Source organism: Naumovozyma dairenensis, chromosome 11 (assembly GCF_000227115.2).
Source record: "Naumovozyma dairenensis CBS 421 chromosome 11, complete genome".
In the NCBI taxonomy this organism is placed as follows: Eukaryota; Fungi; Ascomycota; class Saccharomycetes; order Saccharomycetales; family Saccharomycetaceae; genus Naumovozyma; species Naumovozyma dairenensis.
Window position 1 is genome coordinate 359,050 of NC_016489.1, and position 12,692 is coordinate 371,741.

Genomic DNA, 12,692 nt, shown 5'->3' on the forward strand with positions numbered 1-12,692 from the left:
ATATTCTTAGACCTTTAATGGCCTATGATGAATTTCATCTTCTCGATGACTTTCGGAGTTCCTAAATTTTCTTTTACGCGTTATTTACATTAAAATGAACTTGGACGTATTCCGATTTTTCAAAAAGAAACAGAGAAGGAAAGAAGGTGAACCTAATAACATCTTTTAGCCTTTTTTTTTGGCCTTTTTTGCCTTTGATTCACTGAAATATTTCGATTATTGATTGATGCCAATATTTTTTTGGTATGAGGATGTGTTGAATCTTTTATACATAAGAAAACTTACGTAGTTCCTTTTCGAAGTAAAATGACAGATTATTGTCACAAAATTCTAGGCTATTTGGCCTTTTCCGTGGCGCTTTCCTCGAAGGTGACTAACGAAGTGAACGAGTGAAATTTTTCCATGGCATCGCTTTCTGAATGGGTTCGATGAGTTTCAGCGAATACTATATATTTATATAGAGACATTGAAATGGAAAATTTGAATCTGAAGTTATCTTGATGCTCATTTATAGAAGAGAAGAAAAGAAAACATACAACTAGATCCCTAGGAGTGTAGATTATAGAAAGAAGAGAATATCATCACCGAAAGGAACATACTCATCGATAGGCATACTCATCGATAAACATACTACTCATACTACTCACCGATAGACAGTAATACCCATCACTAGGATTGATATTTATCTGCTATTCATTGAGCTTAGTGTACGTGTATTTTAAGAGCTACAAGATATAAGTTTTGATATTGGTAATAATTATCTGCCGGTATAGATCTAACTATTGAGCTTATATTGGATACAGAGATAATAGAATAGTAGATATTGCATTCGTTATCTTCTAATTTCTCAAAAGTAGAAATACCAAAGATCAGACAGATCAGATTCCTAACTCATTATCAAGGTAATCAAGATAATAAGGACGCAATTTCACCCAAACTGGTCATAACAGACGTAAAAGATTTCATATCATAGGCGTCTATAATTTTTTATAAAGGATCAAAGTGCAGGGTAAAAGTTGAGTTATACTCGGTTTTTAAATAAGAGTGCGGTTTATATCACAAAAAGTGACAATTATAAAAAAAAATATAACGACACCAGCAGGATTTGAACCAGCGCGGGCAGAGCCCAAGAGATAGCCGAATTTATTTTTTTAATTGAATCATTCGAGTCTCTCGCCTTAACCACTCGGCCATAGTGCCATGAACATTTTGTTCTTTTAATGTTCAGTGCCATTGAAATTGGGGTTGTGATATTTTTTTTCCTGGCACAAAATATATACAACAAAGTCAGCCTCAACGTTGAATAAATTCACCTAGTTATTGTCTGTCTACTTTTCGTAATCGAGCATTTTTGTAATACCGGTTATATAATTCGATACTCTAGATAAATTTGGTCAGGTAATAGGAAAAAGGAAAGAGGGAAACAAATTTAATCACAAATATAGTCGTTTTTTTTATTACAGTGAAAGAAATTACAATGCAAGAAAATTAAATAAATTAAATAAATTAGATAATGTATATATATGCATGAATGTAAGTAGCAAGATCATCACCTTTTCTGTTTCTTAGTCTTGTTATTTTTGCCAGATTTCTTATTACTCATTTTATGTTTTATACTCTCCTTGAACATGGTATCCAATTCATAATCATCATCATCATCTTCTTCTTCTTCTTCTTCTTCGTCATTATTATTCTGTTTTCTCTTTTTGGAAACAGTTTCTTCTTCCCCATCACTTACCTTAGTATACAATTTTTGTTGTTCTTCCCTCTTGATACCAAAATTCAATCTACCAAGAATAGGTGCATTACCTTTCGTATTATTATGATAATTCATTTCCCTTTGTAAAGTTGTGACACCGACGTCCTGTACGATATTAGGCAAAAATCTCTTCCTTTTCTTAATGATGATTGTTTTCTTTGTCTTGTTCGGTATAGCTGCCGTCGTGTTTGTTGTGCTGCTGCTGCTGCTGGTAGTCTGACGATCTAATGACCACTCTGAGTTATCACGGAAATTACCATTAATAGTGATATTACTATCATTTGATGAATTATTTGATATTGAACGATCATTTAATAAACTATCCGTTGTATCTGAGTCATTTTTAGAGAATTTCATGAACTTCATGTTCATGACCCTACTGGAGAGAGACCCACTTACTTGTTTCGAACTGCTCATAGTTATTATATCGTTAGACCTGCTTTGTTTCTATTTAATAGTTTTTGAAACAATAGATAATAATTTAATGTTGCAAAAAAAACTTTGAAGCTATCTAATGGTATCTCGCTTCATCTCATCTCATCTCATCTCATCTCATCTTATCAATAAGCGTTTCTCTTTAATAAAATTTTTCAGAAAAGACCATTTATTTAATTTCCCAAATAAAAAATGTCCCGTAAAGGATTCGTTGTAGGCCTCCCGATATTTCTTGACAAAAATCTAACTAACTTAACTATACAAATAATAATATCACTACTTCCCTCTTAATGGCTTGAATTGTAATAAATGGTATGGCACCTCGTCTACTTATCCTCACATAACAAATCCCCCATCAATACGATACACCATGTTCAAACCATCCAGGATATGCCTCAGTAGTTTCTCCAAACGTACCAAAAGAGTCCAAGTCCAACTCTTGAAAGATTTCCCCATGTTCCATCTATTTAAGGGCCAAGTTACCAAAGTGAAACCATCATTCATGAGGAACTTTTTACATCATGGGAATGGTGCTAAATATATCCTAGATGACAAGAAAGATATTGATCCCCTGCTCTTGGCAAGTTATCAGGAGAGACAAGCTGAGATAGAATTGATGAATGCCAAGGCAGCTGCATCAGCTTCGCCAGCAATAACGATGAGTACTAATAGCGTATCACCACTGACAAGGACAGATCTTGAAACCCTGAAGCAACTGATGTTAGAAAAGAAAGAGAAAGACGACGAAAAACATGAGAAAAAAGAAAAGGGTATTAATCCTGATATAACGTTGGAAAATGTGAAAATCCCTGGTTTGGATCTTTAAACCCATGCGTTGTCGTCTATCCATTCATTCCGTCATATCTTAATTCCACTTCTGTATATATTTAATTTATGTAGTTACCTATTAATACATTCTTACTTTTACAAAGCCATCCACCCATATAGTCTACCTTGTTCTTTAAATTTAGCGCTATAGAATAACGCCATATATAACTGTTATACATTATTAACATGGATGTCAATCTTATCAAAACACCTCGAGAAAGCTCCAACGCAAAAAAAAAACAACGCAAATGAGTAAAGAAGACAAAGGAATAGAATGGTGGAGAAGAACGTTCCAATACAAGACAGGTCTTGGTTTGACTTCTGAGTTGAAAGCTCAATATGAATCTGATTACTCAACCATACTCAACAAGAAACAATGTATTCAATGTTATAAAGATCGTGATTGGATGCTTTCATATTCTCCTATGATCAGATTCATGACCCAACGTATCAAACAAATTTCAAAAGATGATGATTTGAAATTCGATGAAAAGATTATATGTGATGTTTGTGATAATACGAAAAGTGGCGGGTATCATCCTGATTTTGGTATATTGTTATGTCAGAATCGATTAAGAGATAAATGGCATCTCGAAGATACGTTAAGTCATGAGTTAATTCATTGGTATGATCAATTGAAATGGGAGGTCGATTGGTTGAATTTGAAACATCATGCTTGTTCGGAAATTAGAGCTTCTAATCTAAGTGGAGAATGTAGATTTTGGCAAGAATTTAAACGACGTGGTGGATTCACTTTTAAAATTGCTAAGGGTCAACAAGAATGTGTTAAAAGAAGAGCTATATTGAGTGTCATGGGGAACCCCAATTGTAAAGATAAAGAGCATGCTGAAAGAATCGTAGAAGAAGTTTGGGAAAGTTGTTTTAATGATACAAGACCATTTGAACAAATATATAAATAAATGAGCACATAGAAGTCAAGATACATATATATACAAATAAGACCCCACCTGTAAATAACATTCGAAAATTTTAAATCACAGTAGATCATATTATGTTATAATAAATAGATATATAAATAACTTTGAAACAAATTATTATTCATAAAAAAGAGGCGTGCATTCATATCAGAAAACCAAATATAATGTACACATCATACTTGGACCAACACATATACCAATCCAAAAAATAACATTACCAATAATTGTTCTTTCTTTAAAATATTTCGATTCTGAAATCATCATTAAGGGAACTTGTAACATCTGGAAGAAGAATAAGTAAAATCTTAATCTTTTAAAGATAACAAACATGGATAATTCATGAACTACAGAACTAATGAAAAAGGTCATCATTGTTGCTTGCATTTTGTTCAATTTCAATGAACTCATAGAACTATGATAAACATGTCTAACCAAAAATTTATGCACTGGAACATTCCAAATTCTAGAGAAATCTCCCCAACTGACACAGTTCCACCAATCACCATAAAAATATCTATCACCAAATCTGGTTAATTCTGCAATACAATTCAATATTGCTTCCCAAATTAAAAAAAAAGTTAATAAATACATCACAATAAAACTTGGTATTAGATCAATGAACAATTTTAACCATACACCAAATTTATCAACAAATGGCATACCAGAATCTCGAACTTCTAAACCTTTCACGGCTATTGGATACATGAAAACTTCAGCATCAATAATCATTAAACAAATGGTACCAAATATGGCAAACACTTTTTCAGTCACATAGCGCCATCTAATCTTTTTAGTTCTTGGATATTCAATTTGATAAACAAGTGCGGGGAACATTGTATACATAAAATAATTTGATAAATTAATATTCTTCGGGAATTTTAAATTCTCATCGTTAGTTTGAGCATTCAATTCATATTGACAAAACGAACTACTTTTCTTTAAAGTCTTTATTATATCTTGATTTTGATTTTTCTCATTTTCATCTTTAATCTTTGCCAATGCTTTCTTGGAATATTTCAACTCATCATAAATGAACCATAAATAACCATTATAAAAGGCAAAGGAATGCATTTTCATCAAAAGGACTAAAGAATGTAAAAATAAGAAAATCTTAGCTATCCAATGTAGTTTCAAAATCTTTTCAGTTGCATTCATGAAAAACAAAACAAACCAAAATTCATAAATTGAAGTAATTGTCCAACCTACACGTTTCCATTTAATCCATCTTCTCTTACAACAATATTGAATGAAGAAATTGAAATAAGTACAAAGATACATTGTTAAATCCACCATCGCGACGGTAACAATATCAGTAGTCATAAACTTTAAAATAGAGGAATCTCTAAATGAGTTATCATGATCCAAATAATAATCAACGAGGACTCTAAATGCAGTTAAAGCAATAGCCATCCAACCTGCCACATAAATACCTGAAAAATTAGTAATAGCTTTAGAAGTATCCAAAGTAATGATATCATCTGGATTCAATTTCCCTTGACGAATTAACTTTCTCTGTTGCATTTCATAATCTTTCATGATTTTCTCTAAAGTAGGTCCTTGAAAATTTAATTGATATGGTTCATTAACAGATCCATCAAGAATACTTGGTCTTGGTTCGAATGCTACATCATCAAAATAGGAAATAAAAGTTTCTGTACCTCTTTTATATCTTGTCTTTTCTTTATCGTGAAGGACATGAACATGACTCATGAACATATTTTCATCCAAATTGCTTTGAGCGGACATTGCTGGTGATAAAACTGCCATTGGTACCGTCTGTGCATCCACTGTGCCCGTATTTGTAATGGAATCTTCATCTACTTCATCCTTGTTCTTGTTCTTGTTTTTGTATTCACCTTTGTTGTTAGTCTTGTTGTTGTCATAGTCTGCCAATTTCGTGTCTAATATATTTACATTTTGATCAGTGATTCCAGTTTGTTCAGTCTCGCTGGAGGTAATACTTGCGTCACTACTACTTAGTTCATTAGTTGCACCAAGTACAATCGATCTTCTTTTTGTATGTGGAGCATTTAATTTTTGAATCTCTTTGAAACGGTCATCATTAAGTAACTTCTCCTCCATAGTGATGAGTCTTTTTGTATGTTATGATGGATCCTTTTTTGTTCTAGTATAAAAAAAGGGAGCGTTTGTCTAAACAGGTTCTAGTTAGCAATTTTATTGTAATACTTTGTTAAAATGAATAGCTATTATAATTTCAATATCCAGGGTTTTCTAAGGCCCTTCTATCTTGTGTAGATTAGATCAGCAAAAATATTGTATTATATAATGGACCCTTTTTACCCTTTAAGTTTCGAGTGAGATTTTTTTTTCCCAAGTTTCTGTGTCAACTTCTTTTTTCCTCCTTCATCCGGCGGAATCTTCCTGGACGAAAGTTCTATTAAGTAATAATACGGCGATACGTTGTTATTTTTGTGTTAATTAGGGGATTCCCCCGAGGTCATTTCTTCATGTAATTTTAAACGAAACAGAAAATCGGAAAAAGGAGATCTAGTTCTCTTCTTCTGCGATTTCTATCTTTTTTGATTTCAATTAATGGAAGAAATCTGATTATTTTAAGGGCGTTGTAATGAAACCCTCGTATATTTGTGAGGTATTTTTGGTTAATTCAAGGCTTAGCTCTGAGCATCAAATTTGGTTGCATAACTTGACAGACCTTGAACTAGCTCTACTAAAAAAAACCTCTTTCAGTAACTTTGTACACTTGAATTAAAGTAAATTCACTGTTATTAAGTTAACAACTCATAAAACCAAGTACGATATACTAATACGTTAAAATCGATATCCATACATAGGTGATATGTGCATATATATCTTGGGACAATGCTTACCTTATGCATCAGAATATTTCATTTTATATACATATAAAACTAAAACACATCTCGCTCTAAGATGAGTAAATACCATAAGTTATCTTAAGTCATTAATATATATTGTTTATTTATAAGAGAAGTTTTGTATCACGTAACATGGGTCATTATCTATTTTTAGTTGTTGTTCTTATTTGAAAATCTTTGCACTAATTCTATCTTCATTAGTAGCAAACCCAGTCTTCAACCTCTCCTCTCTTTCTTCATTTTCTGCATATTCCAAAGCTTTCTCCCAACGACGCTTTTCATTCATTTTATTCTTATTAGGATGAGATTTTTCCTCATACATACTCAACCCCACAGAAGCCAATAACAACGCCACTGTAATAAATTGGGCATACATTCTTGCCTGGACAGCCTTTTGTGCAGTATTCATAATCTTATCCCTATTAACCAACACCCAAGATCCATACATAGAAGCAGCCCATCCAACGGTAATGATCTTATATTTATTAACGAATAATCCATCCATAAATCTTTCACTTAAAGTTGATTGTTTCCTTAATTCTTTCAATCTAGCTACATCTTCTGAATCCCCATATTTCAATTGATCGTATTTATTTGATGATTCCTCCGCACAAATGACAGTCAATAATGTTGGGGGTGATATCCAAAAGGCAGTCTTTACAGACCATGGTAATGTTGATATATTAAATTTGGGATATTTCCTTGGTAGTACTTTGAACATTAGTGCTGAGGTAGCAAAACCTGCTACTGCTCCGATTAGACCACCTCTTAATGTGGCGTACTTTTGTTCTTGGATTTCTTGTGCTGATAGGATCTTCATCTTACTGGTTGTTCTTGTCTTTTTTTTTTCTTTCTGGTGTATATATTCTAAAAGGTTATCACGAAATGGAGTATATATTTGGAGATATGGTTGTATGTCAGCAACTTTATATAGAAAAAAATAAATAGTTGTATCGAGTACGTAACTAAGCAAGAGATATACCATTGAGAGGTGAAATGAATGAAAAATTATGGACAAGCAATATATAAAAGACGAAGTTATTTCTTTTTTTTTTTCACTCCTTGCTTGTACGGAAAGTTTACTAAGAGAGCTCGACTTTCTACACTTTTACATACATACTTACATACATACATACATACATACATAATGCGGTACATTTCAAGAAAGAAAGAAAGAAAGAAAGAAAGACAATCCAGAGACGACTGCAGCTTGAGCTTTAAAACTCGGCCAGGCCCACTTTTTTTACGTCAATTTGGTTGGCTAATAATAATATCATGGCAGGGGCTGGCACTATTACCCTTTATTTGCAATTGCCACTCTTCGTTTCTCCGTCCGTCTCTCGGCTCGGACGTATTTTTGTCGGAGGACAACTCGGCAGTGTTAACGTTCGCAGAATAAGCCATCTTAACTTCAGAAAATCACATTTTTCCTCGGGGCCCCGTCCCGCCCCTCGTCTGTTGTTTCCTTTCGATATATGGCGCCGGGGTTTAATGGTGTTAACGCAAGCCCCAGATTTATTTTTATTTATGTACGTATGGTTATCCTCTATGATACCATTGACTAATTGACTCAAAAAAAACAAAGTATAGCCACAGTTTTCAGTGAGTTTTATACAAAATCGAGCAATATAACTTGGACTTTTTGGTTATTCTGTAACTTTGCATGCGGAGTAATAAGGCAAAAATATTTTTTGATTGTGTCAGATTGCACTACGTAGAACGTAGTTGCATTCGTACCTTAGTTTTTGCCAACTAGAGCTGCTTTCGAAAAACCGCCTTGTGTTATCGGTGCATGTAAATAAATTTAAGTAATGTGTGTAATACTCTGTTGTTTCTGATGGACATTCTATGTTTATTACTTATCTGGATAATTGGGTTTACAGAAAGGAGATTGTTAAAAAAAGAAGAGAACCTGAAGGAAAAGAACCAAAAAGAATTTACAGTAAAATAAAATAAAAGACTTGGAATATTAAAGGCTAGCTTAAAAAATATGCTAAAATAGAAAGATACGAAAAAAACTATCAAATGCAATAAAATAAAAGAATATAACTACGGGAAAAAAAATTATTTCTCAATGAATGATTATTACTGGAAAACTATTGATGCTTTTCATGCCTGTCATTCCTATCATTCCCGTCATTTCTATCTCTATCATTTCTGTCTCTGTCGTTTCTGTCTCTATCATTTCTGTCTCTGTCATTTCTGTCATTTCTGTCTCTGTCATTTCTGTCTCTGTCGTTTCTGTCTCTATCATTTCTGTCTCTATCATTTCTGTCTCTGTCATTTCTGTCATTTCTATCGTTTCTGTCTCTGTCGTTTCTGTCATTTCTATCTCTATCATTTCTGTCATTTCTGTCTCTGTCGTTTCTGTCATTTCTATCGTTTCTGTCTCTGTCATTTCTATCTCTGTCATTTCTGTCTCTGTCATTTCTGTCTCTATCATTTCTGTCTCTGTCATTTCTGTCATGGTCTTCGTGATCGTCGTGGTGATCAGGATCTTCATGATGACGGTCCTTGTCCTTATTATAATCACATTTAACTTTATCTTTACCAACACTACAAGTAATATGAAGAGCATCTCTAATAGGAGCATCCACTCTATAATATTTACTCCATGGTCCACATTGCTTATAATTATTGTTGCACATTGTACAAGTTTGTTCTTGGACATCACCCCAGAACATCAATTGTTGTTTCCAACCTTGAGCGACATCTCTTCTAGGAACGTCACATTGAATAGTACGCGAACCTCTGCTTTCTTTGACGACATAGGAATCAAGTAATCCTTCAATGTTTTCCCATCTCACTGGACTACCTTTTTCCACTTTCCAATCATAATCATAATCCACAGTAATGGGCACTCTCTTATCGTGACGGTCTTTATTAAACGTACAACATGATCCAGGTGTCCATTCAGTCCACCAATGTCCAGATCTAACAATTTGATATTGCTTCCATTTAAAGCATCTAAAGTCATGTCTGGCAAATGCTGCTCCATTTCTTTCATCACCTTCAACTGCAGTAATATCACTAACTAAATAACGAGAGTTAGGATCAATGGCAACATTATTAGTACCAGCTAAATCTTTTAAGACTAAAATTGATTCCTTCTTATTTGCCAAGTTAAGTGAAACTGGGACCTTCTTATTATCTGGTGAATCATCAGTTGTAGTAGTAGTGGTGGTGGCGTCTTGAGTTGCTGGTTCCTTGTTAGCTTCTTTGGATAGAACAATTTCTGCAAAACAGGAAATTGCTAAAAGGGTAATGGAAGAGAACTTCATACTGAGTTTGAATTAATAATTAATCAATTAATGTAGTTTATCTTAGAGGGTTTCTTGGTACAATATACTATTTGTCTTACTTGAGAATGAACTTGGTAATTGTAGTTGTTTTTTTAGAAATAAAGAAAAGAATTAAAAAAGATTTTTTTAACTTAAGAAGAAAAAACAAATAAAGAAAATATTTTTGTTAAAGTTGCAAGATAAACTCTGTCCTTTATATATAAAATATTCTGAATTTTTTGTGGCAGTTTTACTTTAAATTTTCCTTATGGTAGCGTTAAAAATAATGTCAGGTAATTATGCAACCGATGAAAAATTCCCAAAACTGCCTGTGCGATTACGTTATATTAAGTCGTTCCCTTTACGGTACGTTCCGAGATTTCTTTTCCGTAAGAAAATGTCAGAGACACAAAACCAATTGGAAATCTATTCATTAACGTTACATTAACGTTGTTGCGTTGAGCCAAATTCAGGGTGAAGATTGGCGACACTAGAATTTTAATTGTCCTTAAAGGTAATATACATTTAAATGCAAACGGAAAGGGGTTCTCAGCAAGAAATTTGGGTCTTTCTCTTTTGTTTTACTCCGTTTAGAAAACAGACCTTGTGATTCTCTCCTAATTTTTTTTGTATCTAAAATCGTTTATCAAAGTATAAGACACCAAAAACAAGTTATTCTTGATGTAATTGTTTTGATAATAATATATCCCTTTAAACTTCTACTTCTTTTGTTCTTGATTGTTTAATTGTCGTTCCCCATGGTGACATACCGGGGATAAGTACCGAATGCCAATGATTGTGGAAAATATATTAAAAAAATACAGTAACGAAGATGTAGCAACTAATATTCTTGCTTTATGAGCCGACTATAAATATATATATGCGCAATGAGGGCTTGTTGAAACACCAAACCTTGTTTAAGTGACTAAGTCTATCTGTATTACCAAATATCCCTGTTTGTAATTACAGATCGATCTAAAATTATATAAGGAATGAAGAAATCTCTCTTTCCATCAATACTATATCTAATCAATATGCAGAATAAAAAACAAAAAGAAATCCTTATTAAAAATATATACAAGATTTATTCTTTTTATCGTTATGTTGTTGTTTTTAAAAAAAAAAGTTTATTAAAACACGTACGTCAAAATCTATACCACAGGAATATCTTCATTCACTCACTCAGTCAATTATATATTTGTTTGTTTGTTTCTTCTCTTATCTTTACATCTATTCTAAAACAGTTTTCTTCATACCACACCAAGCAGCTGAAGCACCAGCCATCAAACCAGAAGCATAAGCCATTGGTTTCAAACCTTTCGAAGATTTAAAAATAGCTCCAGTGATAGCCCCTGCAGCAATAGCCCCAGGAGTATCATGTTTCCCTCTAAAACTATCGATAGAAGAATTAATCAAATTATAGCTTAATGCTAAGATCCCTGCATTATTCCCAATGAATGGACCTCTCTTAGTGATACTATTAAGTATAGTATTTAATTGTAATTTCCCAGGACTATTAGGGGGGATATTTTTCAAACCTTGTATAAATCCAGAAAATCCACCAATACCTAACCCTAATAAATATACAGCACCTGTACCGTAACAAAGATCATCTGTCCAACCACGAGATGGTATTAAACCTTGAGATCCTTCTAAAGTAGATAATTGTTCTTCTTCTAGGTCTAGGTATTCAACTCCTTTATCTAGGCCAGCTAATGGATGTAATCTTGCTGGATCGAATGATACGTTGTTAAAAACATTTGTTAATGGGTTAGTATCGAAGCCCGATGAACTATTAGTGTTATTAGCTTGTGTTTGTGATACTGAAGAAGAAGAAGATGGTATTGAAGATGCTGGCGCAGTGCTGTTGCCACCAAAAAGCCAAGATGACATGTTTCTGTATTATTATAAAAGAATTATATTGGTGATGTATTGTGTGGCAATGGTATCTCAAAGAAAAAGAGAATGGAAAACGGTGAACTATTAACAGGAAGGGGAAAAATGAGTCCGTTACTTAGTAAAAATAATAGCAGATATATTAAATAATGCAACTGATGACTTTCACGTAAATTTGTTTGCTTGTAACATAAAACTAAGAGTATCAATGAATCATTTAAAGATGTGTATGTGTGTGTGTGTGTGTGTTACTCACTCATTTTACTCACTTGCGCATTTCTTGAACTCTCTTTCTTCCTTCAAAGATTCCGGCGTTTGCCCGGCGAAAATTTCCCATCACAAAATGCGATGTCGTATGGAATGATGTTTTTTAAAAAATGAAAAACAAAACCCCAAATAATTTGGAAATTTGTGCCCGAAAGGGTTCGAATGTGATGAACTTTGGTCATATAACTGGTATATATATAATATGACATAAAGTTACAGAGAGAAACATGGAATCAATTTAATAAAGTCTCAAGTAACGTTCAGTGATACACATATACGACGTTAGTTATTGTGTTCCCGTTATGGAAGAAAGTTTCGAGGTATAATGGTTTGTACATTTCGGAACTGATCGGAACACCATTATCTGGTTGTCATGATCATTATTAGTTTCTGAATGATAAGCTTTTAAATGAAAAGGGAGGTTATTGTAAAG

General features: G+C 33.2%; 7 protein-coding genes and 1 non-coding gene across 8 annotated transcripts; 2 read left to right on the forward strand and 6 right to left on the reverse strand.

Moving 5' to 3' along the window:
• Positions 1-1,090: 1,090 nt before the first annotated feature.
• On the reverse strand, positions 1,091-1,163 carry NDAI0Ktrna1S. Its single transcript is given in 2 exon segments — positions 1,091-1,136; positions 1,091-1,163. It is a non-coding gene; the product is annotated as a tRNA-Ser (tRNA).
• A 386-nt stretch (positions 1,164-1,549) lies between these two features.
• MPP6 (Mpp6p) lies at positions 1,550-2,176 on the reverse strand (the record flags this gene model as incomplete). Its single annotated transcript, XM_003672546.1, has 1 exon — positions 1,550-2,176. One exon carries the CDS (start codon positions 2,174-2,176, stop codon positions 1,550-1,552), a length of 627 nt encoding a protein of 208 aa, XP_003672594.1.
• Positions 2,177-2,564: 388 nt separating this feature from the next.
• MRPL50 (mitochondrial 54S ribosomal protein bL9m MRPL50) lies at positions 2,565-3,020 on the forward strand (the record flags this gene model as incomplete). The annotated part of the gene is made up of 1 exon (XM_003672547.1): positions 2,565-3,020. The coding sequence occupies one exon, from the start codon at positions 2,565-2,567 to the stop codon at positions 3,018-3,020; it is 456 nt and encodes a 151-aa protein (XP_003672595.1).
• Positions 3,021-3,270: 250 nt separating this feature from the next.
• On the forward strand, positions 3,271-3,942 carry ATP23 (putative metalloprotease; the record flags this gene model as incomplete). Its single annotated transcript, XM_003672548.1, has 1 exon — positions 3,271-3,942. The coding sequence occupies one exon, from the start codon at positions 3,271-3,273 to the stop codon at positions 3,940-3,942; it is 672 nt and encodes a 223-aa protein (XP_003672596.1).
• A 165-nt stretch (positions 3,943-4,107) lies between these two features.
• ARE2 (sterol acyltransferase) lies at positions 4,108-6,042 on the reverse strand (the record flags this gene model as incomplete). The annotated part of the gene is made up of 1 exon (XM_003672549.1): positions 4,108-6,042. One exon carries the CDS (start codon positions 6,040-6,042, stop codon positions 4,108-4,110), a length of 1,935 nt encoding a protein of 644 aa, XP_003672597.1.
• A 936-nt stretch (positions 6,043-6,978) lies between these two features.
• RCF2 (Rcf2p) lies at positions 6,979-7,800 on the reverse strand (the record flags this gene model as incomplete). Its single annotated transcript, XM_003672550.1, has 1 exon — positions 6,979-7,800. One exon carries the CDS (start codon positions 7,798-7,800, stop codon positions 6,979-6,981), a length of 822 nt encoding a protein of 273 aa, XP_003672598.1.
• Positions 7,801-8,911: 1,111 nt separating this feature from the next.
• On the reverse strand, positions 8,912-10,096 carry NDAI0K01650 (uncharacterized protein; the record flags this gene model as incomplete). The annotated part of the gene is made up of 1 exon (XM_003672551.1): positions 8,912-10,096. One exon carries the CDS (start codon positions 10,094-10,096, stop codon positions 8,912-8,914), a length of 1,185 nt encoding a protein of 394 aa, XP_003672599.1.
• A 1,230-nt stretch (positions 10,097-11,326) lies between these two features.
• Positions 11,327-11,989, reverse strand: TIM23 (protein transporter TIM23; the record flags this gene model as incomplete). Its single annotated transcript, XM_003672552.1, has 1 exon — positions 11,327-11,989. The coding sequence occupies one exon, from the start codon at positions 11,987-11,989 to the stop codon at positions 11,327-11,329; it is 663 nt and encodes a 220-aa protein (XP_003672600.1).
• Positions 11,990-12,692: the final 703 nt, after the last annotated feature.